Here is a 27,322-nt window from a genome sequence, read left to right as displayed (position 1 = left end):
AAGGCCTTGTAGATCATACCAGGATAAAATTGTATTGGAGGATTATTCTTATTTGTTACTAAGTACTCCTTTGATATTATTTTGAAATAAATAAACTAATTTTATCTAGAAGTTGGTGTTTAGTCCATCCACTTGGCCTTTGAAACTAGAGGCAACCACAAGTCCTGTTGATCAGTTCACAAGTATTCAGCCTGGAACTGGACAAGCTGAACAGAGTACAAGTGAAGGCTACGTTCACTGTCTGTGGCTGAACTGCCTTGAGCTCAACGGAATGACACCCTGCAGAAATTCATAATTTCAAAAAATTATCCACAGGTTTTTGGTGACAACTCATGCTGAAATTTCTTAACCATGATACTAAAAAGTCCATTAAAAACAAACTTAGTTTTCATTTTGCAAACTTGAATGTCAAATTACAGGGCTAAATCACTTCTTTAAAATAACTTTTCCTTCCAATTCTAAGTAATACTCACTTACAGAACATTTGAAAGATACCAAAAAGTAGTTCCTACCTTTTTCTGTGATAGGTAAAATCATAAGGTACGTACAATTTTGAATCCGGTTTCTTCAGTATTTTAAGGTAAATATTTCCATATGCAATTACACTTTGAGGCAGAAGGAGAATGGTAAAAGCTTGGGCTCCGTTATCAGAAGGCCTGAGTTTGGGTTGAGGACATACCACCTAACAGTCATATTATCCTTGACTCTAAACCAGAGTTTTCTTATTTCTAAAATAGGAGTAATGTACTACTATAGTTATTGTGAGAATTAAATGATATCATCTGTATTAAAATTGCACAGCAGGGACTTCCCTGGTGATCCAGTGGTTAAGACTCTGCCTTCCAATGCAGGGGGTGCAGGTTTGATCCCTGGTTGGGGAGTTAAGATCCCACATGCCTCTCGGCCAAAAAACCAAAAAAAACATAAAACAGAAGGAATATTGTAACAAATTCAATAAAGACTTAAAAAAATGGTCCATATCAAAAGAATCTTTAAAAAAAAAACTGCATAGCAGAGCACCTGGCATCAAGCAAGGCACAATAAAAGTTATAACTTTCTCAGAGCCAATGTGAAAGTCACCTGCACCACTGTTGAGATAAAGAGATGTTTTCATGTGTGGCAAAGACCAAGACACTCACTGTCAAAGACTCTCTAACGAGCATCAGATAAACAAACTGGTGAATTAAGATACACTCTTACTTATCTCAATGTCTGCCCTTGTAATGACTTGTTAATCCCTAACACCTAGATCAAGCCTACATCTGTTTTCTCTGATCTGCTCCTGCGCCAGTAGGGAAAAAAAAAAAATCAGAAGTTATCCTCTCTGCTGTCAAAACAAATATATGGTTTCCTATGTTAGCTTGGCCCTCCATCAACACTAAGAGAAAACTGTTTTGAGTCATTCTTGGATGACTCTATGCTATTCCACACAGCATCTGTGATAGACAGCCTCCAAGATGTCCTTCAATGATACCTGCCTCCTGATATTAATGCCGTTGTGTAGATGCCTCCCATAATGAATAAGGCTGGCTAGTGTACCCAACTGGATATTGCAGAAATGACAGTGTGTGACTTCCACGGATGGATCATAAAAGATATTGTGGCTTCTGCCATGCTCTCTTGGACTGCTTGTTCTGGGGAAGTGAGCTCTCGTGACATGGGGACACTCATGAAGCTCATGGAAAGGCCCCTGTGTGGAGAAACTGAGAGTTCCTGCCAACAACCAGCATGACCTGACAGACATGGGAATGAATCACCTTGGATCCTCCAGCCCCAGCTGACATCTTGACCACAACCTCATGAGAAACCCTGAGCCAGAACCACAAGACTAAGCAACTTTTGAATTCCTGACCCATAAAAACTGTGAGGTAATAAATGCTTATTTGCCTATTATGTCCCAGGCATTCATTCATTCAAGCACTGTTAAGTACTGAGTCTCTGTCTAATGGAAGAGATAGCTCCACAAAAATCACACAAAGATATAATCGTAGAAATACATACATAGTTAAAATCTGTGATAAGTGTCCTACAACAAAGAAGGGTGGAGCTATTTAAATTGAAGAGGCAGAGAATGTCTCTTCCAGATAGTGAGAGTTGAGACCAAAAGTAGAAGAGTTTTACAGGCTGCGGAAAGGTACATCTGGGCGCCTTAAGGCAGGAAAGAGCCTAAGACACTAAAGGAACAAAAGAAGGCCAACTGTGGAAGTTACAGTGAACCACAGGGTATTAGATATGTTACAAATATGCTTTCTAATCCTTACAATAATCCTGCAAAGTAGGTATCAGAACACTTATTTTACAGTGAGGGCACCAAGACCCAGAGGTTCAATTATCAGCTCAAGGTAACAGAACTAGTAAGTGGTACCTTGAGGTCCAAATCAAAGACCAGCTGGCACTAAAACCTGTGCCATTTCCATTACATCATATCACATTGCCTTCCTTCTTTTCCTGATGCTCTGAGAAAAGAGAAGTCATTGTTCAAATTATCTTAACTTCTCTCCAACTCAAAATGTCTCTATCTTCATTCACTCTTTCCAACTTCCAAGTGATTTTTGGGTATATTCCACACTTTTAAGCCTGCCAAATCACCTTCATTTAAGCATTTTACTGCACCTGACTAGCCTTCCTCTAAGAGAATGTAATAACATCAAGTATCCCTTCACTACACCTGATCTCTCCTTCCCCTGAGTCTCTTACTCTCAAATTTTTTCCCTACCCCATTTCTTCAGAATACCAACAAACTCCTCTTTTCACCATTTAACTTTAAGAGTAATCTGTTTCGCAGCTCTACTTCCTTTTCCTCCATTTATTCAACCCACTGCAGTTCTGCTTCCATCTCTATAACAATACTAAAACTGCTTTTTCAAGGTCAACAATGATTCTCCAAATGTCAAGTCCAAGAGCTAATCAAATTTTAGCTGCATCCACTATTGATTATCCCCTCCCTGAAACTCTATTATCTTCTTTGACAGTACACTCTGGTAGTTCTCCTATATGTCCAACCACATCTTGTCAGTATAGTTTGTTGGATCTTCTTCCAAGATCTTAAAAGTCATTGTGACACACGAGACACTGAGTGTTAAATGAGTAATAGGTAATGTTCAGAGCTCTTACTGTAGAGCAAATTTAATGGCATTATATGAAAGTGTCATGGCATTTAACAATGAATTCTTTTTCAGCTCCATCTCTAAACAGAAATGTATTTTTCTCATCAAAAAGAGATTTAAATCTCCCCCTCCCCCAACACACACACCTTGGCAATAAAGCAAATGGAGCAGCAAAGCCAAGCTAGGCAGGAAAATCTGATCCCTGATCCTTAAGGAACAGTGGTTCTTAACATTCTTGGAGTCACAGACCCCTTGGAGAATTACATGAAATATAAAAACCTTTGCATCACCCAAATTGTGACTACATGAGCTCATACAAGCACAGGTCTGGAAAAAAATCTGAGGGGTTTCCCAGACTCAAATTAGGAATCCCAGTGATAGAATACAGAGTGCTCGGGTAAGGAAAGGAGGAGGGGAAGGCTACAATAATCTACAGCTTTAGCCAGAATTTTGGATAACATTAAAGAGGAGCGGGACTTTCCACTGAAAATCAATTGATCAGTCCTGTATTTTGAACAGGTTCATAAGCAAACACAAAACCTTAGTAAAAATGCTCCTGAAGCAAGACATTTACGTCCCAGGATCTCAAAGTTTACATGTAACAAACAGAAGATTGCAGAATCAGATCTATTTCCTTAGCCATACTATCTTAAGGGTTATCTTCAGTACCTCCCTAGATGAGGATTAAGAGAACCCACTATGTATATTTTACAATTCAAATTAGTAATGAGTATATAACAGTTCTTATTACCCTGTAGCTCATCTTTTTTTTTCTCAAAATCTTGTCATCTTTTAGTTTACGAAGTCCTCCAAATAGTGCTTTATATGATTAATTGGATTGGTTAGAGGGATTAGACTTCTATTGTTCAAGACAGGGCAGAATCAGGCAGAACGTCTTGGATCACTGTCTCAAAAAATTCTGATTTTTTGTCTGAATAAAGAGAAAATGATATCATTTAAAAGACAAAAGAACTTTAAATCTGTTTTCTTATTCTTCAAAATGCTTACATTGATTAGATAGGCCTGGATAAAAGTACAAAGAGAGCTGGTCCATGCTTTTGACCTCCACTCATTACCAGCTCTATTTCATTGTTTTTGTATAAATTATAGGTTTACCATTCTTTATGTCTTTATGTCTTTGCATTTCAATATTTTAAACTTCAAGGTACTTAGATATTTCCGCACAATACCTCTATCCCAACACCAAATCTATTATATTTAAGAATCATTCTATGCAAATAGAAAGAATGACTTTTTCTTTTTAGAAAGTTACTTAGATGGAAAAACAAATGGAAGCAGTCAAATATGTCAACAATAAATACAGTATAACAAAAAGATTTCTAAGTTGTGTTAATAGCCCAGGTCAAATTTAACACCATTATTCAAAACCAGCCAAACACATGCTCTCTCTAATGGTGAGTTAGTAGTACCACCTTCATATTAAAAGAACTTTACTATGTTTCATCTATCGATGTCTAAACTGAAGAAGATGATTCCTGTGTACTGGTTTACATGTGTGTGAGTGGCAGGTTCTGGGTCTGCTGTGCTGTGTCGTGACTGTCAGTGTTTCTCTAGTTTTGCAGTAACGCCGTGTTGTTATTTACGCTCTGACAGACTGTCACGTGGTAGGTTCTTTCTCAGGAACTCAATTTAACTATTATTTATTGATATATCGTCACCTTTGAAACACTTTTACTGGCACAACTTATTGTTAAAGTTTTTTGAATCCAAAAAAAAAGAACTTTACTATGTTTCAATTATAAAATTAATACATTTAGCAATTCTGAAACTTAAGAAACTAAGGTTATGCTCTTGAAGTAATGCATTGGGAAGTTATAAGATGCATTATCTTAGCACTCAATCGAAGATGCTTACAACAACTTTCATTAAAATTATTTTTTCTGGGAATTCCCTGGCGGTCCAGTGGTTAGGACTGGAGAGGGCGCAGGTTCGATCCCTGGTCAGGGAACTAAGATCCGGTAATCTGCACGATGCGGCCAAAACATAATAATAATAAATAAAACAAAATTATTTTTTCCATTTGTGATTGTCCTTTCCCATAATATTTAATAATGTTAAATTAATTTTTTAAAGATGAAATCATGACTCATTCTAATACAGAAGTGAACATGGTTCAAGATTTTATTTAACTCACAAAGGTACCAGCCAGATGGTTGATAAAGGGAGTCCCAAAATTGGGCTCATTAATAGATCAGGAATACTGAAATGAATGTACGTGAGGCAAAACTTCCACTCAACCTCTAAAAGACATGTAGAATTTTCATGTCTACAAATAAAATGATTTAGTATTGACAGTAGTTGTCTACAGTTTATACAGCTGTAAAATAACTTTCTTAGAATCAGGTAATACAAGGGGTGTCACCGAGATGGAATCTAGACTATGTACTAAAGCACGTTTTTTCCTCATATATATACACAGTTTTTCGTATATTAGCCATACACGCTCACCTAAATGCTCCCTTCCCCATCAAACTTAACTGAAGTAAGTCTGTTGCCACAATTTCCTCCCTTCTCATTCATCCAACCCACCGTAGGCTTGTTTCAAACACCTACACTGTTACATCTATTTACAACCTGATCATATCCATTCTCTACTCTTATCATTTTCTTGAATATGGCAGACTAGGTGAACATGTCTTAAAAACTCAAGAAACGCCTTAAGAAAATCAGGTAATATAGATAAAACTCTATTTTCTAAGCTGGCTGCAGCTATCTTGAAGGCACAGACTTATTTCTTTTATATACCTATATGTTAGCTTTAATCTTCCACAGCTACAGACATCAGAACTCCTTTCTAAACACTTTTATGCAGCCCAAGAATAAAATCGGACAAAACTGCAAGAAAGAAAAGCTAATTCCCACTTGGTGACAGAGCACCTAAAGCCTCAATTACCAAGCAAGGAGGAGTCAGCCCTGGTCACTTCCCCCTCCGGCGACCAAGGAGCGGAAACCAAAAGCCAGACCAATGTCACTCCAGGGACTGCGGAGATCCAGACAACTCAGCATCCTGGGCTCAGCGCCTACCCAGCCCTGATTCGAGCAGCTCTCGGTCCGTGAAACGCCCAGTCCACACGAGCGACCACACAAACTCGACTCCTGCACCCCAGGACGCGCGCCTCCCCAGGGGCTAGAGCACCACTGTCCCTTGTGCCTGGGTCTGCCTATCCTCTATCTTCTGGTGGGTAACTTCTCCCCGACAGCGCCTCAGGCGAGAGGAACCAGACCAACAGCGGAGGGGGGAGCGCTAGGCTCATTTTTGCGGAGAACTGACAAAACCAGCCCTCTATGCCCGCACCCCCAGCCCTGGCCGAGTCCCGTGCGCCTCCCGCCGCGCCCCCGGCCCGCTCCGCCCCGCCTTCCTTCCCGGCCTCTGTCCCGCCTCTCACAGCATTCCGGCGGTCCCATCCGGGAGGTAGGCACGGCGGGTTAAGTTCCTCGTGGAAAGCGGCCGAGCGGCATCCCCGGACAAGCCCTGCCAGGAGCTCTGGAGCTCTGCAGCTCTGCGGGTAAAGAAGCCAAAGTCGCAGGAGGCTGGAAAGACCAGCCGCAGGAGCCCTGGCAGGCGAAACACCGCCTTCCGCTCCCGGCCGGCGCTCACCAATCAGAGCCCAGCTCTTACGTCATTTCCCCCAGAAGGCAAAGGGAACGTCGGGCGGAAGAGGCTCCTTGAGCGGACCCGGAAGGGGTGGGTTCCACGGGCGGGTCCAACTAGCCAGGAGCCTCGTGGAGGCCCAGGTAGGTACCGTAGGCGCGCGGCGGCAGAGCGCTTTTTGCTCCGCTCCTCGGGTTTGTTTGGTCCTGGCTGAGGCCTTCCTGGTGCCAGCAGCGGGCGAGGCAGGGGGATTTGGGGACGGTCTCGAGGGTGGAGGGGCACCTGGGCCACTGCGGGAGCCCCACCGCCGTCCCTGGGAAGCTGGCCGCGGACACCCGAAGCTGGCGCGTGCCGTGTTGAGCTAGTTCACCCGGCGCCTGCAGGGCTCTCCTGAGGATGGTCTGGTAGCGTGGTGGGTGTGCGGAACCCCCACTTCACCCTCTCCTGACTGAAGAATTGGTTTAGGGACATCTGACAGGTCTGTTCCGGCGGTCCAGCCTTTCAGCGCATCATAGAAGCATGTTTTCGGGGGCTGTGGGTTAAGAAGCAGGGATGGTGGGGGCATAGAGGAAGGTTAGGGCGTGAGCTCTCTCCGAAAGGCGTCATATACACAACATGCATGTGAGACACAAGTGACCAGTACCAAGATGTATGGAAGATCGTTGAAGTTCTGAGGCAACGGAAAAAGCTTCGAGAATTGGACTAGCCCCAAAGGAAGTGGGCCTCAGAGGGTAACACTTAGGTAGACGGGCGAATGCATGTTATTCCAAGTGGGAGGAACAGTTTGAAGAAGGCAGGTGACAGGACAAAGAGGGAAACCAGCTAGCCTGACAGAAAAGTTTATGCGAGAACTAAAGAGGAATAGATAGGTTGAGTTCTTGTGAACTGCACACTGTTTAGCTCTTAAAGGGTTTTGGGGTAGGATTAGTGCGTTTGAAAAGATTAGTCAGGTAGTATTAATGACTTTTAAAAGAAAAGAATGAAAAACATGGAGGTGGAGGTGCTACATAGTGCAGGAACCCAGTGATAAAGAGCTGGAACAGAAAGTAGTGGAAAGAGAAAAGGATCATCCTTCAGAGAAACAGGTAGAAGTTTCTGACAAAAGAGAGGACGGAGGCAAAGAGAAATAGTTTAGTGGTTAAAAGAGGAAATTTTGGAGTTTGGTTTGTAATCTGGCTTTGGCACTTAAAACCAGCTGAATGACTTTGAGCTAGCTATTTCATGTCTCAGTGTCTAGTTTCCTTGTCTGTAAAATAGGGATAAGAATAGTACCTATCTTGCAAGGTAACTGTGAAGGATCCTTTTAAGCACTTCACATGTATTAACCCACTTAATTCAATTAATTGTGATTAATCCAATTAATATGAAATTAACTGCATATGTTTACTCAGTTATATATATTTTAATGTATCAGTTACCATATAGTAAGCACTCTTTCAGTATTGGCTGTTTAAATAATACTAATGAGCCAAAGGTTACTACAAGGTTTTGAGCCTGAATGGCTTGGAGACTCAGAAAAAAGTGAGTAGGGTTCAGGAAGCAAGGTAGGTTTGGTTTTATACACGTTAAATGTGATATGGCAAGGTGTTCGGATGGGGATGTCTAATAAACTCTTGGAGCTGTATAGTTAGTATTCAGGTATGTAGGCCGGACTGGAAGTAGGGATGTGGTGGGTCCCTGGGCCTAGGCGTGCTGTATGAAGTCTCCAAGGAAAATACTGTGGTAGATTGTGGAAGACTACCATGAACAACAATTACAGTTAAGGGGCTGGGGCCAGAGGAGTAAGATGAATTGGTAAAGAATTGATCAAATGGCCCAGGTGAAGAGCATTTTTGCCATGTTAATATTATCTTCCCTTCATTTTTAACTGGCTTTATGTTGGTTCCTAGGAGAAGAAAAATGAGGCCTGTAAGTGGTCATTAAAAGAAAGTATTAGTACAGGCATTGAATATTTTCCTGTTAAAGTAGACTAAAACATCAGGTTGTAATAGAAAGAGACCCTGTAGCGTTAAACCAAACAAACTGAACCAACAACAGCAACAAACAAAAACAGCTCCAGAAGAAGGCTGTAACTTCTGTTTAGTATTCTTGTGTTTTTTAAGCTGCACCGGTGTTTGGGAGAATACCTTTCACGTTTCCATATTAAGAACAGACAAGCTTAATTTATCTCCTTCACCAGTTAGTTGTCTCTTATGGTAACCAAGTGTTTTCAGAGAATTTGATTTAGTGCAGTTGTTAAAACCAAAGCTGGGTCCGCCCCCCTGTGGGCAATCAAGCCAGTCTACTGACACCGGGTTGTGGTGAAGGAAAGTGCAGCTAATGCTCAGAAGACACCCCTCCCCGGCACTGGCTTTCAGGGAAAGGTTTTTCAAGTCAAGGTGAGGGAGAGGGGGTGGGGCATGTGATCAGCTGGTGGGCATTCTTCTGATTGGTTGGTGGTGAGGTAATTGGGAGTCAACACCATCAACCTAGTTCCAACTGGCCTGGAGTCTACGTGCTGGTGGTCAGCATTCAGTTAACTTCTTCCACCTGGTTGGGGTTTCAGTATCTGCAAAACAGCTCAAGGATATGGTTCAGAATATTATCTCCATAGCCCTTGAGGAGGAACCTAAAGATCCTTGATTTTGTTTAATGGCTAAAACTATTTTTATTTTGTCTTGCTTGATTCCTTTGTTTCTGCATTTTCTCACTTCTCTGATTACTAGGAGGCTAAAGGTTTTCTACTAACGGGAGGCAGGTGGAGGACATGGTGCGGCGGGGGCGGGGGGCGAGGGGTGGGGGGCGGCGGTGGTGCCTGACCTGGGAAGGCCCTGTAGGGTTCTGCTCGGTTACATAAGAACTATGGCAACTTTGAAAAACAGTGTGCCAAGGGCAGGTGGCTGCCCTACTTTGGAAATCCAGGGCATACCTGCACGTATTAGTTACAGTAGTTCTCAAAGCGGGGAACCGCAGCAGCAGCATCACTTGAGAACTTGTTAGAAATGAAAAATCTTGGGTCCCATCCCAGACCTACTGAATCAGAAATAGGCCCTGGGGATGTGCGGTGTAGGTGGTTCCCAGCAATTTGTTTTCATAATCCCTTGGGTGATTTAGATACATTCTGGAGTTTGAGAGCCACTGTGCTCGAAGGTAAGTGCCACAAGATCAGGGATGTTGTTTTACTCAACACCATATCTCTAGCGTCTAGATCAGTGCCTGTCTCATTATTAGTAGGTTTACAATAAATGCTCACCAATAAATATTTTCAGTCTCAGGCTGTCTGTCTCCGTGTAAAAACTTTGATGGTAGTTGAATGGGCAGAAGCAAATTGTTAAGCTGCATTGGGAATACATGTCAGAATTTGTGAGGTGGCCATGACAGTGTGACCAATCCGAAACTTGAGGAGTGAGAGATTACACATTGAGTCAGCAGTGAATAAAAAATGGAGATGTCTGGGTATTTTATGTCAGTAATATATTCAAAGTAAATGAAGGTTAAGCAACCACAGGTCATGTACTTTTAACTACATGATATGCAGTTGGTGTTTGCCAGCCTAGCAGAACCCAAGAACTCAGTTTTCTTTGTTTGCAGGTGCAGCTGCCTCACTTGTGGTATCAGATGTTAGAACATGGGGCTCACCAGGCAGTACCTACGCTATGTTGCCAGTGCAGTCTTTGGCCTTATTGGCAGCCAGAAGGGTAATATTGTCTTTGTGACACTTCGTGGTGAAAAAGGACGCTATGTGGCAGTACCAGCCTGTGAACATGTTTTCATCTGGGACTTAAGGAAGGGAGAGAAGGTATGCGAGAAATCACCTAGGTTGATATTGATTTATGGGTATTTAAGGGTGGAGGCAGAAGTGGGAGAGGTCTGCTTTGTCATGCACAGACTTTGTCATGCACAGATTTTTTTTTTTGTGTGTGTGCCTCTAGAAATTTTTTTTTTCCTTTGGGTCCAGATAGCCAAGTATCACATTCTATTGTGCTCTTCTATACTGTATTCTGAAAACCACAACCAAAAGAGCTTACCTCTTGGGTATTTATTTGTAGTGATATTTACAGGTAATTATTTGTAATCATTATTCCCAACATGTTTGTTTTTCTCTACTTTACCAGTTCTCCATTTTTCAAGTTCTTCTACTTGCCCTCACAACTAGTTACAGAAATTAAGCATTTAAAAGGAATATTGCTATGTTGACTGAATCTTTCTCTTACTTATGCAGATGAGGCCCAATGGTTGTTAAACTAGCCTTTGATATTTTGTATGACTCTGAATTCCCAAGCCTACCACTTCTGCCGAACAAAATACAGGCATTTTGATCTTGTCCACTCACTTTGTGACCTCCAAGAGGTTAATACTTTGATACTTAGTGTCCCCCAGAGTCCCTTGGGGATACATCACTGTAGCACTCCAGTGCCATGCAGGTTGGTTTCTGGGATGGGGCTCAGTTAAATCAAGGATGTGTTTATAACCCTTTATGGAAAATCATTTGGTGTTGACATAGAATAAGGACTTAGTAATTTATTCCATTGCTTGGGAAATTTTGGCATGTATTATGCTAATGTAGAGCTTTGGAGAAATAGTATAGCTTTACCTTTTCTTGAATGTTTCATTACCCTGTACAAATAATAATTTCTATATTAAAGAACTTGAGATAGAGTCCAGAGACTCATTATTATTCATAAGAGTGATTTGGAATTATTGATGCTCTTAATTTTACTGTGCCTGATTATTCCCACACTTTTTCCTTGATGACATGCTTAACTCCTCTACATTGTTTTTAATTCTTATTATTTCAGATTCTCATCCTTCAGGGGCTTAAACACGAAGTCACTTTCTTGTGCCCCTCTCCAGATGGGCTGCACTTAGCTGTTGGTTATGAGGATGGGTCTATCCGAATCTTCAGTCTCCTGAGTGGGGAAGGAAATGTGACCTTCAATGGACACAAAGCAGCAATCACTTCCTTGAAGTATGATCAGCTAGGAGGCAGGCTGGCATCTGGGTCCAAGGTGAGACCTTGAATTAGGTGCCTGGACTTTAATCTAGAAAGGAGTGTAAGGCTACTGCTGAAGCAGGTTATTCATAAACATTGTTGTGTCAAACAGTGGGCACTCGGTGTACAAAATAGTATAGATGGTAGAATAGAGTGAGAAGGATGGATATGAATTGGGTGGTTCATTTTGATTCCTGTCAGATTCACTGATAAAAGACTATAAATACAGGAACAAGGTGAGGATGCCCATGATAGTTACTATGTAACATCATTGTGGATATGCTACCCAAAACAGTACACAAGTTGGGGGGAACAAAACAAATTGGAAAAGGAGAGTCAAAATGATGATTCTTGGCCATTCGTTTTGGTAAAATCGGTAGCTTTCCTATATCTCAGTCATCAGAAAATAGAATGTAAATGATTCCATTTACAAAAGTATGTTAAGTAATGGACACAAAAATACTGTGAAACTTTACTAAAGAATGTAACAGAAGACTTGAGTGAATAGAGACACAAACCATGTTCTTGAATGGCAAGACAAAGTATTGAAAAGATGCTCGTATGTTCTAATTAGTTTATACAGATAAAGCAATTTAAATATCCCAAAGGTCTTTTTGTTGTTTTTTTAGAATATGACCAAATGATTTAAAAGAACATATTGAAAAAACAAATGAATAATAAATAGCAGAATTTTGGGAAAAAATAAAAGGGCTTCAGATTTCTTTTTTCAGGGTTAGATTTAAAAGGTTTCAGATATTAAAATGCATTATGAAGTCATAACTTATAATGTGTTATTAACCTGGCATTAATACAAAATAGTCAGATTACTGTAACCAAATGGGAATCCAAGAAACAAATCCACTTGATATACCTAATTAGTATATTTTAAAGATGACATTTTTGATGAGTAGAAAAATGATGGATTACTTATGAAACAGGACTTAAACTATTTGGGGGCAAATTTAAAGTTAAAACTTTACCTCATGCTGTGTACCAAAGAGTCACAGATTAAAGACTTAAATATTAAACCATGATATTTTAAGTAAACTAGAAGATACATAAATAAATATTTATTTGATATCAAGGTAGAAAAAGACTTCAAGCATATCAGCAAGGAAAGAAATTATAAAGGAAAAGACTGATAAATTTGAACGCTTGATATTTGAATATTTAAAACATTTGTGCATTTAAACACTATAAAGAAGTTGTCAAGAGTAAATCCTAAGAGTTCTCATCCCAAGGAGAAATTATTTTTCCTTTTTTTCTTTTTATTATATCTATATGAGGAGATGGGTGTTAGCTGAACCTATTATGGTAATCATTTCACAATATATGTAAATTAAACTGTCATGCTGTATGCCTTAAACTTATACAATGATGTACATCAATTATTTTTTTAATAAAACTGGAAAAAATAAAGTTAAAGGACAATGAAAAAGGGAAAGTATTTAATAGTTCCACTATAAAAGGGAAGGATTAATATGTCTTACTAACCAACAAACAAGTGAAAAATAAGACCCAAAAGAAGATGAAAGACATGACTTGGCAGTTCAAAGGAGGTGCAGAGCGGCCAGTAATCACCATAGAGCATGTACAGAATTTCTCATTGGTATTCAGAAATGCAAATCAAATAAACATCGAGACAGCCTTTCAACTTTTGAAATTGGCACTGTTTTTTGAGCAACTGATAATATCCAGAGATGAAGGGATAGGAAAACTGGTGTTGTCATACATATCCTTGGTGGACCTTTAGATTGGTGCAGCCTTTCTGGAGATCACCCTGAATTGCAGACTTAAGATAGAAATACCTTTTAACCCAAGAATTTCCGTTTTTAGTTTTTATTCTGATCTGAGATATGTACAAAGATAGATGTACAAGAATGTTCATTTCCACATATCTATGATAGCAGAAAATTGGAAACTGCCTAAATGGCTGAAATAGAAAAAATTTAAAGTAAATTATGGTATATCCTTAAGGTTGGTTATTATGTGACCATTAAAAATGAGAACAGTGTGGAAAGACATGGAAGTATATTAAATGAGAAAAAGGAGAGTTATACAGTGATAGGAATAGCATGATCTCAGTTAACAACATGTATGTATACATAAAGACTAGAATAGTATACAACAAAATACCTGTGGTGGTTATATCTGGATGGTGAAATCAACTGGTGTTTGGTTCCTCTGTGCTTTTCTGTATGATTTCCAAATTTTCTATAAGGACTACATATCAACTTTGTGATAAAAATATTGTTTGTCAAGTTAGGCCTTATGTGGTAAAGAAAATTCTTCTATATTTGATTCCTTTAGGACACAGATACTATCGTGTGGGATGTGATCAATGAAAGTGGCCTCTACCGTCTAAAGGGGCACAAGGACGCTGTTACACAAGCATTGTTTCTACGAGACAAGAATCTGCTAGTTACTAGGTAAAGAAATAATAAGTTTCGTTTCCATTTTTCTCTAGGTGAATTCACTGGAGAGGTTTTCAAAGAGGGAATTTGTTTCATTCCTTACTTGTATCTCCGCACTATACTCAAGCTCATGTGCTAGTTTCCTCTTCTCGCTGCTTTTCCTCTCTCTTCCCCTCCCTTCCCCTCCCAAACGGTGTCATAGATGCTGTCCAGAGTTATTTATAGCATTTTTTAATTCCCTTTTCTGATTTGTCATTATTTTCCCCTCATACCAGCTTTTCCATAGTTCCTTAACTCTTCAACAGACCTTGTATAGGATGAGCTGTCTACTTTCTGGATCCCTAGAAAGTCAGAAAAGCCGAACATGGAGCAGTGGGCAGATGCGAATACCAAATGTTTGTCTTAGCCTGCCTCTTGAGAAGAGATATACTCCATACTTAGGCCTTCTGAACATCTCATAGGTTGAACCATTTGAAATTTCCATTTGTGTGGGTTAAAAATGATAGGTCAGATATCAGCAATTTCATATATCAGCAATTTCATATAGCTCAACCTAATATAATAGTTATCATTCCTAATGAATGACCACCCAGGAAAGTTTGGGATCTTAAGTTTTGCCAGGCAGTAATTAGAAGAACCATAGTAATTAGAACCATAGAAGAACCAGAAGGCAGTGTAGAGGAGCAGCACGAAATGCTGTACCAGTGGTGGATTTGTTCCTGTGGGATAGGATGCATGGACGTTAGTGTGTCTTGTTCAGATAACACATTCTGTGAGGCAATGACTCTACTGCTCTACTAGAATATACATACACCTTATAGCTTAGGGAATGTAAGGGAAAGGAAATAACACCGTGAGGTGGGATTATATAGGAAAGACTTTGTAAATTGGGTTTTTGTTTTTTTCCAGTTTTGTCTTGAAGCAGGATTATATTAGATTCACATTGGTGAAGAAGCAGGGAACAGGCATTTGAGGCAGGAATAGTAGAGCCCATTGGCAGGGAGATTAAGTGCCAGTTAATGGGAGGTTTTGGGAATGGTGCTGAAGAGCTTGATTTTGAATCCATAGAGAACCTTGAGTTAGTGCAAATTTAGAAGATTAAGATTATCTGACAGTAATGTATTGGATGTGGTGAGGGAACAGAATAGACAGAGACCAGATAAGTTATTAAAATAATTCGGGCAGTAGGACCTAACTTCAGGTTTGTGTACAGAAATGGATTGGAAGGAATCGAGGCTTGGAGACTTCCCAGAGGAGGCGTTTTCAGGACCTAGAGACTAGCTGGACATAGGAGACAAGGGAGCAGGAGAGGTCTAAGATGTTTGTGTGTTAGAATGAAGGAATGTTGATGCTGTGGCGATGGAAATGGTGGTCAACTGGTCAAGTTCTGCGTTCTGTAGCATTCTGAATTCAAGGTTATTTTTGTGCTTACAGATGGAACATTTTATTTTTCTACCTGAGAATAGACATATAAAGAGTTAGGATTCTTTACTTTTTAAAAGAAAGGTCAGGTAAATAGTAACATTAGACATCATTGCTGTGTTATTGTCTTTTTAAGGCAACAAATAAGTCCTTGATTTTCCTGTTAGTTCAGTGATTCTTCCTAATAAGATTTTTTTCCTATTTCTTCTTCTAGTGGGAAAGATACCATGGTGAAATGGTGGGACCTTGATACCCAGCACTGCTTCAAAACAATGGTTGGCCACCGAACTGAGGTATATGTAGGGTCATGGGCCCAGGGAAAGAATAGCAAGGCAGAAAGGAAAAGATGGTTTCTTCCCTGGCCCTTTCATGACTCTTTGTTTTTACTAACAGTAATCAACATGTACTGTCTTTAGAGAGAGAAGTTGGAGTGGTGGACAAAGTGCCAACCGTCAGAGCAGATGCAGCTGCTCTGGCATTCAGTAGAAATTGGCCTCGGATAAGTTTTTAACCCATGAATATGGGTTTCATCACTTTTAAATGATAAGTATCCACCTTTATGGTCGTAGGGAAGTTTAATGTGTACAATGCCTGGCCCAGTGACATGTAAATAGCAAATTGTAGCCATTATAATAATTATTGAACATAGATCTGTTCAGTAGAGATCAGGGAATATTTTACATCTTTGCATCCTCCTTTGTGCTTTGTTCATACCAGGCATAGGTGAAGGTGAGTAAGGGGTACAAACTTCCACCTATAAAATATGTAAGCCATGGGATGGAATCTACACATAGGGTATATAGTCAGTATAATATTTTAACGACTTTGTATGGCGATGGATGGTAACTGGTCTTATTTTGGTGATCATTTCATGATGTATAAAAATATTGAATCACTGTGTTGTATGCCTTAAACTAGTTCAATGTTATATGTTAATTATAACTCAATTATATATATTTTTGTATATATATGCCCTAGAATATATGAGGAATATACACACTCTAGAACTAATGAGGAGGAAAAGCAGATTCTTTCTTGATTTGCAACAGTATTGTTGTTTTCATTGTTTAGTTCATGGATGTTTGAGGCTAAAAATTGTGCTCTGATAGACGTTAATGGAGCACCTTTCATTTGCAAGGCACTGCTGAAATCAAAGAAGTGCCACGCTTGAAATCATTATTTTGAGTGGCTTCTAGTTAGGATTTATTCTGAACAGCCATTATCTAAATTTAAGGATAGGAAATTACAGAGAAACTGCTAGTTACCCCATAAACAACACTTCCACCACAGATCATTTTTTCTCAAAGTGAGCTTTCTCGTAGTGTATTTTGAAAGGGTTGTCTTAATATTAGACTTTGCAGTGCCAAAGAGATTTCACTACAGTGTACTTAGACTTTTGGAATGTGATGTCATGCATCCTGGAGTCCCTTAATAACCATATTATTTGAATATTTTTATACCCTGTAGGTGTGGGGGTTGGTTCTGGTGTCAGAAGAAAAGCGACTCATCACTGGGGCTTCTGACAGTGAGCTGAGGGCTTGGGACATAGCTTACCTGCGAGAGGTAATTGCTTTTTTTCTAATCATGGGCAGTGTCATGTTTTAGCAATTTCATAGACTTGTTGAATTTAGAATCAGATGTAATTTTTGAGTACTTCACATAGTATTGGAATTCTCTCTTACTGCGATTTCTAAACATTTTTTTTCTTCATTCTATGGTCCATTGCCCTGATTTGCACTTGGAAGAAGGATAGCTTTAGGCTGACAGCTCTTGGTAATGTTAATGTTTTAGTCTGTAGGGCTCTTAGCTTGATATTCCTTGACCTTTGGGTGTCCACGGATGGACTTCCGAATATCTGTGACCCTCTTCCCTCAAACAAAAATCTATGTGAAATTTGTGTATGTTTATGTAAATATGTATATTCTGAGAAGATCTGTCACATTTTCTCAGATCATCAAAGATTTTGCGTGGATGAAAGGTGTTATAGACCTTAGGGTTTAGCTGGAGTTAGGTGTGTGGTGTTGGGTCCAGTAGCCATTTTGATGGGTTCTTCATTAGTAGGCTAGGGTTTATCTTTTTTTTTTATTTAAGGAGAAAATGTAACCTCTCTTGCAATGTCTTTCAATTCGTAATGCCAATATGAATCTTTCCCTCTAGAATATGGTAGATCTTTCACCTAAGAAGGTTTTAAAATTAATGAGGTCATCATTTTTTCACCTTGTTATGAAACAATAGTCCTTAGACTGTGGAAAGTTATTGGAGCTGGTATAATGAATAATGTTTTGTTTGTGTTCTTGATGTGGTCAGTTTTTAACACATTCTGATGAATGTGCTGTCGTTGAAGAGGTTTGATCAGAGAGATCACTAAATGGAAGTTATCAGTGGCTATAAGGACAGGTTTCTAAGTCATTGGGGGGAAAATCACGTCCTGGAACAAATTATTTCAGCTTTTTTTTTTTTTTTAAATAAATGTATTTATTTATTTTTGGCTGCGTTGGGTCTTCATTGCTACACATGGGCTTTCTCTAGTTGCAGCCAGCAGGGGCTACTCTTCATTGCGGTGCTCAAGCTTCTCATTGTGGTGGCTTCTCTTGTTGAGGAGCACGGGCTCTAGGCACGCGGGCTTCAGTAGTTGTGGCTTGCAGGCTCTAGAGCGCAGGCTCAGTAGTTGTGGCGCATGGGCTTAGTTGCTCTGCAGCATGTGGGATCTCTCTGGACCAGGGCTCGAACCCATGTCCCCTGCATTAGCAGGTGGATTCTTAACCACTGAGCCACCTGGCAAGCCCTATTTCAGCTTTTATTTTCCCATTTTTATGAAACAGATTGAAGACCCAGAAGAACCAGAGCCCAAGAAAGTCAAAGGGTCTTCCCCTGGAATACAGGACACACATGAAGCAGAGGATGGTACCCTTGAGATGGATGAAGCTCCTGAGGATGTAATTCATTTTTGTTTCTTACCTTCAGTTGAGTTGAGTGGTGGGAAAGTATTCATTTTAGGGAAGATCTTTGTCACCTGCATTTCTTGGGATCATGTCTTTTCAGGGGTCAACAGAACTATTAACCTTCATCTTTTCTCTTGCTTCCTCTGCAGCGCATCCTTACATGTAGAAAAGCTGGTTCCATAATGCGGGAAGGAAGGGACAGAGTTGTGAACCTTGCAGTCGACAGGACAGGCAGGATTCTTGCTTGCCATGTGAGTACCAGGCTTAGGAGAAAATAACAAGGACTTGGCTCTTCCTTTAGAGACTTGTTCTTCTTTCGTATTCAGTGTGGAGGTGAATTTTTCTTTGGTCCTGTTAAGATTTCCTTATATGGTATTGTGTGGACCTATATTCCCTAACTTCTGTTAGCCCAACAACAGTAATTGCTCTTATTCTTCTTATTATTAGCAAACATTTATTAAATCCCTGCCTTTCTAAACAATTTAAAAGCATTAGCTTCTTTTTTCTGTTTTTTTTTAACATCTTTATTGGAGTATAATTGCTTTACATTGTTCTGCTAGTTGCTGCTGTAAAACAAAGTGAATCAGCTATGCGTATACATATATCCCCATATCTCCTCCCTCTTGCGTCTCCCTCCCACCCTCCCTATCCCATCCCTCTAGGTGGAAACAAAGCACCGAGCTGATCTCCCTGTGCTATGCGGCTGCTTCCCACTAGCTGTCTGTTTTACATTTGGTAGTGTATATATGTCCATGCCACTCTCTCACTTTGTCCCACCTTACTCTGTCCCCTCCCCATGTCCTCAAGTCCATTCTCTATGTCTGCGTCTTTATTCCTGGCCTGCCCCTAGGTTTTTCAGAACCAATTTTTTTTTTTTTAAGATTTCATGTATATGTGTTAGCATATGGTATTTGTTTTTCTCTTTCTGATTTCACTCTGTAAAAAGCATTAACTTCTTATTTAGTCTCAGAGTAACATTGTAGAAAGTGGTGAATTCCCACTTTACAGATGAGACAGCAATCCCAACGAGATTAAGTTGTCCATGGTAATACAACTAGTAAGGGAAGAAAGAGAAATGTTCTTACAGAGAAAAAGCTAAATTACAAATTGCCTCTCCTGGACTCACATCAACCTTTTGCCTTTCTAGGGGACTGATTCTGTGCTAGAAGTGTTTCGTATCCTTTCCAAGGAGGAAATTCAGAAGAAAATAGACAAGAAGATGAAGAAAGCTAAAAAGAAAGCAAAGTGTGTTTTCTTAATATTTACTACTAGTCAACAAGTATCGTGGGTGGGCCACATAGTACTGAAGGAAAAACTATGGCTTCTTTAAAGGAGTATTTACTCTGTTTTCAATTACCATTAAATGCTAGGGAAGATTTTATGGAGTGCTGGTAGTCCAAGTTTTTAATTTCTAAATACAGCTTCATAACTATCATATTCCTAGGTCTTGCACTCAGAGCCACACAGAACGAGAAAGGCAGTACAGATATTCAACATGGCTTCTAAATGATTTAATTCTGAGAGGCTAGCAGTGTGTCTTCAGTGACAGCAGCCTATACAGACGGAATCCGGGTTGCATAGTGCTGACCTTTGGGACTGTGAGAAGGAAGACTGGTTGGACAGTTACATAATTGGAGTTTGGGGGGGGTATAACCTTACAATAAATAGGTCATTATAGCCATAGAAATCAGTTTCTCAGTGGTTGAAATTTATCAAGTCTCAAAGAAATACAAAGTCACCAGTTTTTAAAATTTTTTATTTGCCAAAGCAAATCTTTTGAGATCTCTGGGTTTTTTTGGCATGGTTGGGTTATAAGTGCAGAGTAATGGATTTTCTAAAAAGTCCTGAAGTTAAGTTTACCAGAGACACTTCAGTGGGATAGTTTGAACTACAAAGACTTGTCCCCAGAAATTTTATGGGCTTTTGCATTCAGAATCCGTTTATTGAGGGTACCCATAGGATGGAATACTTCATATTAATTGCGTTGTGGTTCACAAAGTGTTTTTACGTACACTACATTGTTTAATTCTCATGGTAATCCGTGTGGTTAAGTGACTCTTCCGGGTTCAATAAAGGTTGTTGGTCTCAGACCAGAGCTTGACTCAAGTAATAGCAAAGCTTCTTCTAGAAAAGTGATAGCATGATAGTCCTTTTTTTTTTCTCCTCTAGATTAAATTCTTGCAAAGAGGAGGAGGAAGACCTTGAAGTCAATGTTGAAATGACTCTGCAAGATGAAATCCAACGGGTGACTAATATCAAAACTTCTGCCAAAATCAAGTGAGTGAAAATGTAGTAGCTGAGGTATCTGAGAGAAGTATCTGAAGTGTTGCTACAAAATTGTATCGGCTTTTCCCACCATTTGTAAGCAGTCTCTGCAAATTACGTATCTGGAGATGGTGATCGTGGCCTTAGCTCCTGCCTCTCACCATGGGCCCACTTACTCATCATCTCATATTTGTTTTCTTATGATAGCTTTTTAGCTTTTTACTTACAGTTCTTTGCTGCCAGTTAAAAAGAAAAATGTATACCCCACATTCCAAAAGGATTTGCGGTCACTTATAAAAAAGAATACATGCACAGCAACAAGTCAGAGCCAGTATCTGAGCTCAGGTTTCTTGGACTTAAAAGCCTATACTAGACGACTGTCCAATACTCAGAGCACTCTTATTTGTAAAATCCTTTATACTTGTTCAAACTTTGTATAGATGGAGGGCATTGCAAAGCTTTTCTCCTAGAAAAAAATTAACCTTGTGAGCTAAGATGGTTGCTGGAACATTTATGAATATTTTCTCATGCAGATCCTTTGACTTGATTCATACTCCTCAAGGAGAGTTAAAGGCTGTCTTCCTTCTGCAAAACAACTTGGTGGAATTATATTCACTGAATCCATCCATGTCAGCTCCTCAGACTGTCAGGACAAACAGAATTACCATCGGGGGTCATCGCAGTGATGTGCGGACTTTGTCATTCAGCTCAGACAATATCGCTGTCCTTTCAGCAGCAGCTGATTCCGTTAAGATATGGAACAGGTTTGTGAAATGAAGCTTTCTGTAGCTTTATCCAATAGTGTTTCCTTCCCTTTGAGTTAGTTTTTAATACTCTTGATGGTTAGTTATTCTTAGGGCCCTAAATACAGTTCCCTCAAAATGTATCTTCAGTGCATTTTGACTGTAGGCCTGTGGAGTTTAGAGTAGGAAAAATTGCCTTTTTAGATTTGGTATAAAAAATGTAAGTTTATTCCATGTCTGAAGCTTATTGCTGTACTTGGCTAGAGAAAAACACAAGCATACTTCCTACTCTAAATTCAAATAGGCTCTTAGTGGTTTACAGTAATTTTACCATGATTTCTCATTCCTCACTTTCCTAGATGACTATTTCACATGTTCTTACCGCTCCTCACACCTCACACCTGTAGCCCCTTTAAGCTGATGACCTTTCCTCCTAGTTCACTGAAGAAATGGAATCATCTAGAAAATGTTCATATGCTCCCACCTTAGCTACATCTGTATCCACATAATCTTTCTTCCTGTGACTGTTGGTGCTCCTAACCAAAAGGTAATCACAAGCTATATTTCTCCTTCTAGCAGTTTTCCTCCCTCTCTTGCATCATTAATCTTCCCTCTCTGTTGGGTTGTTCGCATCAGCATACAGATACACTGTGATATCTCCCATCTTGAAGGAAGTAATCCTGTTTCATCCTTATCTCTCTGTCCAATTATCTCCCCCCATCCTCTGATTCCTTTTCTCCATCAGGCCTTTATCCCCACCATTTCACCAAAACAGCTCTTGTCATCTCATCAGTGGTGTTCATGTTTCAAAATCCAGTGACCAATAAGCTTCGTTTGACACTGTCGTTGAATTGATAACTTTTCTCCTCTTTGAAACAGTTTGAATTTCATTATTTCCTCTTTCTCTGCTGGCTGTTTTTTTTTTTCTCAGTCTTGGCTAGACCCTTTTTATTTTGCTGACTTCTAACTGTTGGAATACTTCAGGGCAGAGTCTTTGAAACTTTTCTCTGTCTACACTCACTTTCTGTGATCTCTAGTCAGGTGGCTTTCTATAAGCTGATGACACTTAAATTTCTATCTCTAGCCATAGCCTCTCCCTGAACTTCAGACTCATATGTCCAAAGCTTTTGTTTGTATCACCCTTGGATGTCTAATAGGCATCTCAGATTTTTATATGTCCAAACCATACTTGTGATCTTCATTTCTTCAATAGTCTCCCCACCCTCTGTTCCTACAGACTTCCCCATATTAGTAAATAATTACTTCCTGTGGTTTTTCTAGCCCAAATCCTTGTAGCCATTCTTGATTCTCTCATGTCCAGTGCATTAGCAAATCCTATCAGCTCTACCTTCAAAACTTCCCTGGTGGTCCAGTGGTTAAGAATACACCTGCCAATGCAGAGGACATGGGTTCGATCCCTGGTCCGGGAAGGTCCCACAGGCCATGGGGCAACTAAGTCCGTGTGCCACAACTACTGAGCCTGCGCTCTAGAGCCTGCGAGCCGCAACTACTGAGCTCGCGTGCCACAACTACTGAAGCCCGCGCACTCTAGAGCCTGTGCGCTGCAACTCCTGAGCCCACACGCTGCAACTACTGAAGCCCACCTGCCTAGAGCCCATGCTCTGCAACGAGGAGCCACCGCAATGAGAAGCCCGCACACTGCAATGAAGAGTAGCCCATGCTCACCACAACTAGAGAAAGCCAAGACGCAGCAATGAAGACCCGGTGCAGCCAAAAATAAATTTTTTAAAAAAAGAGTGTTTTAAAAAAAAACTCGCCTGGAATTCAACCACATCTCATCACCTGCGCTGCCATGACCTGGTTCAAACCACCAACATCTCTTACCTGGATTGTAATAGCTTTCTGACCAGTCTTCTATGCTTCCTTACTTGCCCTTCTGTGGTCTATACTCAACACAGCGGCCAGTGTAATCTTTTTATAATGGAAGTTATATCACTTCCAGGAGCTCCATCTCACAAGGACTAACTACAAGCCACAGTCCTTACAGACATTGTCTCTCACCACTGTCCCCTTCTCCAGTGGAGCCACCCTGGCCTTCTCGTTATCCCTTACAGGCGACAGGAGCGTGCCTGTGTCATGGCTGTTGTGCTCCCTTTCTGCGTGGAACCATATTCCCCTTTTGGCTAAGACTTTCTCCCTCTCTTCTCATCACGTGGCCATCCTGCTCTCCCCTTCCCACCCTTGTACTCTTGGTCCCCTTCCCCCAGGTGCTGTGTTTCTCCATAGCACCTGTTAGCACCTGATACACCAATATTTGTCTCATTTCCAGAGGATGTTAAGCTTTATGAGATTTGGGGCCTCTTCTGTTTAATTCATTGTTTTATCTCCAGCACCTAGAATGGTACCTGGCATTCAGTAAATGTTGAAGGAAGTGGGCATTTGATATCTGTTTGTTGCACGGATGAATGCTTATGGTCCAGTAAAATGAACTTTACTTGTAAGGATACAGTATGCTAATTCGACTTGCAGTCCTCTGGCCTCACTTCTTTGTAGTGGCAGTCTGTTGAGCCCAGCAGATGCTTTTCTCAGCTCTTTCGTAGAATCTGTTCCTTAGGATTGGGAGCCGCCATGAAAGAAAACAAAGTTAGGTGCCGCTTACTAATTTCTCCCTTCACTGTAATAAGCCAGGGTTATTCAGACTTTATCCTTTCTCATATTGATCATTCTGTGTGGCTAAGTTTGTATGAAATGTACATGCTGACCTCTCAGATGGAGAAGCAGGTTCTCTTAACATACAAGTTCTTGATTCCTTCTTTCTCACAGGTCTACACTGCAGTGTATTCGCACGATGACCTGCGAATATGCACTTTGCTCATTCTTTGTACCTGGTGATCGGCAGGTGGTCATAGGAACAAAGGTAAACAGGCTTTTCCATGGATTTGGGGGACTTTTTCTACTCAGTATTCTTAAAGTTGTTTGAGAAATATGCTTCCTATTTTAGCATATGGGAAATGTATTAGGGCCAGATAGTATGAGAGGGTGTTAGTTCATTGCCCTTTTTTTTGAGGTTTTTATTTTTATTTAATTTATTTATTTTGGGCTGCATTGGGTTTTCGTTGCTGCGCACAGGCTTTCTCTAGTTGCGGCACGAACAGGGGCCTATCATCGTCACGGTGCGTGGGCTTCTCATTGCAGTGGCTTCTCTCGGGCTCTAGATACACGGGCTTCAGTAGTTGTGGCTCACAGGCTCCTGAGCGCAGGCTCAGTAGTTGTGGCTCACGGGCTCCTGAGCGCAGGCTCAGTAGTTGTGGCTCACGGGCTCCTGAGCGCAGGCTAAGTAGTTGTGGTTTGCGGGCTCTAGAGGGCAGGCTCAGTAGTTGTGGCGCATGGGCTTAGTTGCTCCGTGGCATGTGGGATCTTCCCGGACCAGGGATCAAACCCTTGTCCCCTGCATCGGCAGGTGGATTCTTAACCACTGCACCACCAGGGAAGCGTGAGGTTTTTATTTTTAAGTTTTGTTTTCTTTGTGGTTTTTTTTTAAACCAAATCTTATGTCAAATTACGAAGAAAATTAAAATCATGACCTTGAGATAACTGTCGCTAACATTTTGGAGATCAGCCTTTCATGCATCTTTTTATGAGCACACGTGTAATTGTGTTTTGAGAAGACTGATGATAAAAGACATTAAGTACCAGCATCATGCGTGGCAGATAGAAGCATTTGGTAAAGACAGCCTGACTGATGAAGTCCTCAGCTGCTAATCAGATTGGGAGATAACCATGAGGGAATAAGCAGACATGGATTTGGATTCAGGTTCTTCCCCTTACGAAATGGGTAATTTGGAGAAAGTCATATAACTTCTCTTAGTGTGTTTCATTATCTACACAATGGAATGGTGACACTTGCTTTTTGGCAGAGCCTTTTGTGCCAGATGGGCCTAGGTTTGAATCCCAGCTCTTCCACTTACTGGCTATAAGACCTTTTGGGCAAGTTGCTCAACCCTGTGAGCCTTAGTTTTTTCATGTAAAATGATATAAATAACCTGCCTCACAGTCTGCAAAGCACTTAGCACAGAGACTGGCTCCCAGCAAATAACTAATAAATAAGAACTAGTAGCAGAAGTAGCACGAATGGTAGTAGTAGTAGGGGTGGTAGTGGAAATAAAGTGGAATAAGGTCTATGGAATATTTTGAAAAGTGCTTTGCAAGTATTTGTCATTATTATCCCCCTAAACTAATGCCATGTGTGCATGATTATTTTATTAGAAAAACCTATGTTATAATGGATATTTTTGGTCCAGCAAAAAGTGTAAAATAAGCTGGAGAGATTTTAGGGTCAGTGTCAGTGAAAGAACATTAAATTTCAGTTAAAAGTTTTCCTCAGTTTTCATTCATTCTTTTAACAAATGTCCATTCGCTATCTGCTATTGGGAAAACATTTTGCCCATTGCTTCAAAGACTATTTGTATGACTCAGACAGAATCCCTAGCCTAGTCTCTGTGCCATGCTGCTAACATACATGATCTCATTTAATCCCCACAACAGCTTAGAGGGGTTGGTGATATAAACTCCATTTTTCAGATGGAAAAATGGGCTCATGGAGATGAATTTACCCACAGTCAGAGTTAGAGAGAAGCAGCCCTGGGATTCAAGTCTTCCCCTTACGTTCTTTCCACCACATGTGCACAGGCTTGTCATAGAGCAGGCTTTGCCACTGTGTGTGTTCCGTGCTTACACCATGACCACAGCATATACATGGTCTAAACAGGAAGCGTGGCTGATAGCTTTCTAAGCTACTGTGATTTTGTTTGTTTCAAGTTCATTGCCCTCCCTAGCATTGTAGGTAGTATTTCTCATTATCAGTGTATTCTAGAGGGGGAAATCAAGAGTTGGTTAAGCCAACTACCATAGAGGATAGTCCACTTAAAGGACTGATTAAGTTTTTTAAAGGTTTTTTAAGTTCCCCATTTGCTCTTATGTTTATTCTGATATGCCTGTGGCCATGATATTTACCTTTTGAAGTTGAGGAAACCAGTGGAAGTGACAGTAGTCCTGTACTACAAGGTTGTACTGTTCCTTAGTTGTACAGTATAGCAACCCTGCCAGGATTAACCCAACATGTCCGTAGGGGATTTAACAACATTTATTCACAGAGGAAGTACAGAGCATGGACCGTGGAAGCCCGTTTCCTGAGCAGTTAGCTACATTGTTGCTGCTTGGTTATGAAACTGTGTAGGTTGTGTGTTCATTTTGTGTCTTCCAAAGACAGGAAAGCTGCAGCTTTATGACTTGGCCTCAGGAAATCTGCTGGAGACAATAGATGCACATGATGGAGCTTTATGGTCCTTGTCTCTCTCTCCAGATCAGGTAACTAAACCAGATGTTAAGATCTGGGCTTCAGTACTCTGGCTGTACTTCCCATTTCTTATATCAAGTTCTACTGCTGCCTAACAGGGATTTGTCTCAGGGTTTCTTTAAAGAAAGCCCACTTCTGTCTAATCTGTAGCTTTTATATGTGGTGCCGTATCTTGTGCCTGGTAATATGAATGGCTGTCATTATGATTTGAAATCTTGTTCAGCTGCTGTTCATCATCAGCTCCATGACATCAAATTGCTTCACCCTCCTGACTTTGTACCAGTGGTTTGTGATACTTCTTAAGAGGAAATACTTCCTGGGGCAACACAATGTGGAGGATAGAGTAGACTTTCGTGCTCCCCTTTTAGTCCATACATCTATGACTATATAAATCTAGTGATTTTTTAGTAAATATGTGAACCTTTTCAAGTCAATAACAGTGTATTTCCCTTCAAAGGAGTCACCCTGGAGAACTGTGTACTTATTCCAGTAATGGTGCTGTTGCTCAGAACATTTTGAGATATTTT

The 27,322-nt window shown here is 40.4% G+C and overlaps 2 protein-coding genes across 8 annotated transcripts in view; one reads left to right on the top strand and one right to left on the bottom strand.

Annotated features, from left to right (window-relative positions):
- Positions 1-6,704, bottom strand: part of GDAP2 (ganglioside induced differentiation associated protein 2) — a 71,003-nt gene extending 64,299 nt beyond the window's left edge. For 5 of the 6 annotated variants that reach the window (XR_003794420.1, XR_003794419.1, XM_029228495.1 and 2 more), the window contains exons 1-2: positions 6,515-6,624; positions 3,859-4,038 (exon numbers count right to left, since the gene is read on the bottom strand). The gene's annotated coding sequence lies outside the window, so the exon portion shown is untranslated. Of the gene's footprint in view, positions 1-3,858; positions 4,039-6,514 lie in introns of all 6 variants that reach the window. The other variant, XM_029228492.1, reaches the window with a different exon arrangement.
- A 119-nt stretch (positions 6,705-6,823) lies between these two features.
- WDR3 (WD repeat domain 3) overlaps positions 6,824-27,322 on the top strand; it is a 37,314-nt gene continuing 16,815 nt past the window's right edge. Inside the window, exons 1-13 of one of the 2 annotated variants that reach the window (XM_029231200.1) lie at positions 6,824-6,863; positions 10,291-10,498; positions 11,499-11,708; positions 14,003-14,121; positions 15,743-15,821; positions 16,996-17,091; positions 18,351-18,464; positions 18,620-18,721; positions 19,618-19,715; positions 20,640-20,747; positions 21,269-21,499; positions 24,263-24,356; positions 26,705-26,806. In XM_029231200.1, the coding sequence (XP_029087033.1) occupies positions 10,328-10,498; positions 11,499-11,708; positions 14,003-14,121; positions 15,743-15,821; positions 16,996-17,091; positions 18,351-18,464; positions 18,620-18,721; positions 19,618-19,715; positions 20,640-20,747; positions 21,269-21,499; positions 24,263-24,356; positions 26,705-26,806 (1,524 nt within the window). In that variant the 5' untranslated portion in view covers positions 6,824-6,863; positions 10,291-10,327. Of the gene's footprint in view, positions 6,864-7,072; positions 7,199-10,290; positions 10,499-11,498; positions 11,709-14,002; positions 14,122-15,742; positions 15,822-16,995; positions 17,092-18,350; positions 18,465-18,619; positions 18,722-19,617; positions 19,716-20,639; positions 20,748-21,268; positions 21,500-24,262; positions 24,357-26,704; positions 26,807-27,322 lie in introns of those variants that run through there. The other variant, XM_029231201.1, reaches the window with a different exon arrangement.

The sequence above is a fragment of the Monodon monoceros genome, unplaced genomic scaffold (assembly GCF_005190385.1).
Source record: "Monodon monoceros isolate NGI ecotype Baffin Bay Population unplaced genomic scaffold, NGI_Narwhal_1 Super_Scaffold_18, whole genome shotgun sequence".
NCBI classification, from domain to species: domain Eukaryota; kingdom Metazoa; phylum Chordata; class Mammalia; order Artiodactyla; family Monodontidae; genus Monodon; species Monodon monoceros.
The sequence above is the reverse complement of the archived record's forward strand: the minus strand, read 5'-3'. Positions and strand labels throughout refer to the sequence as shown.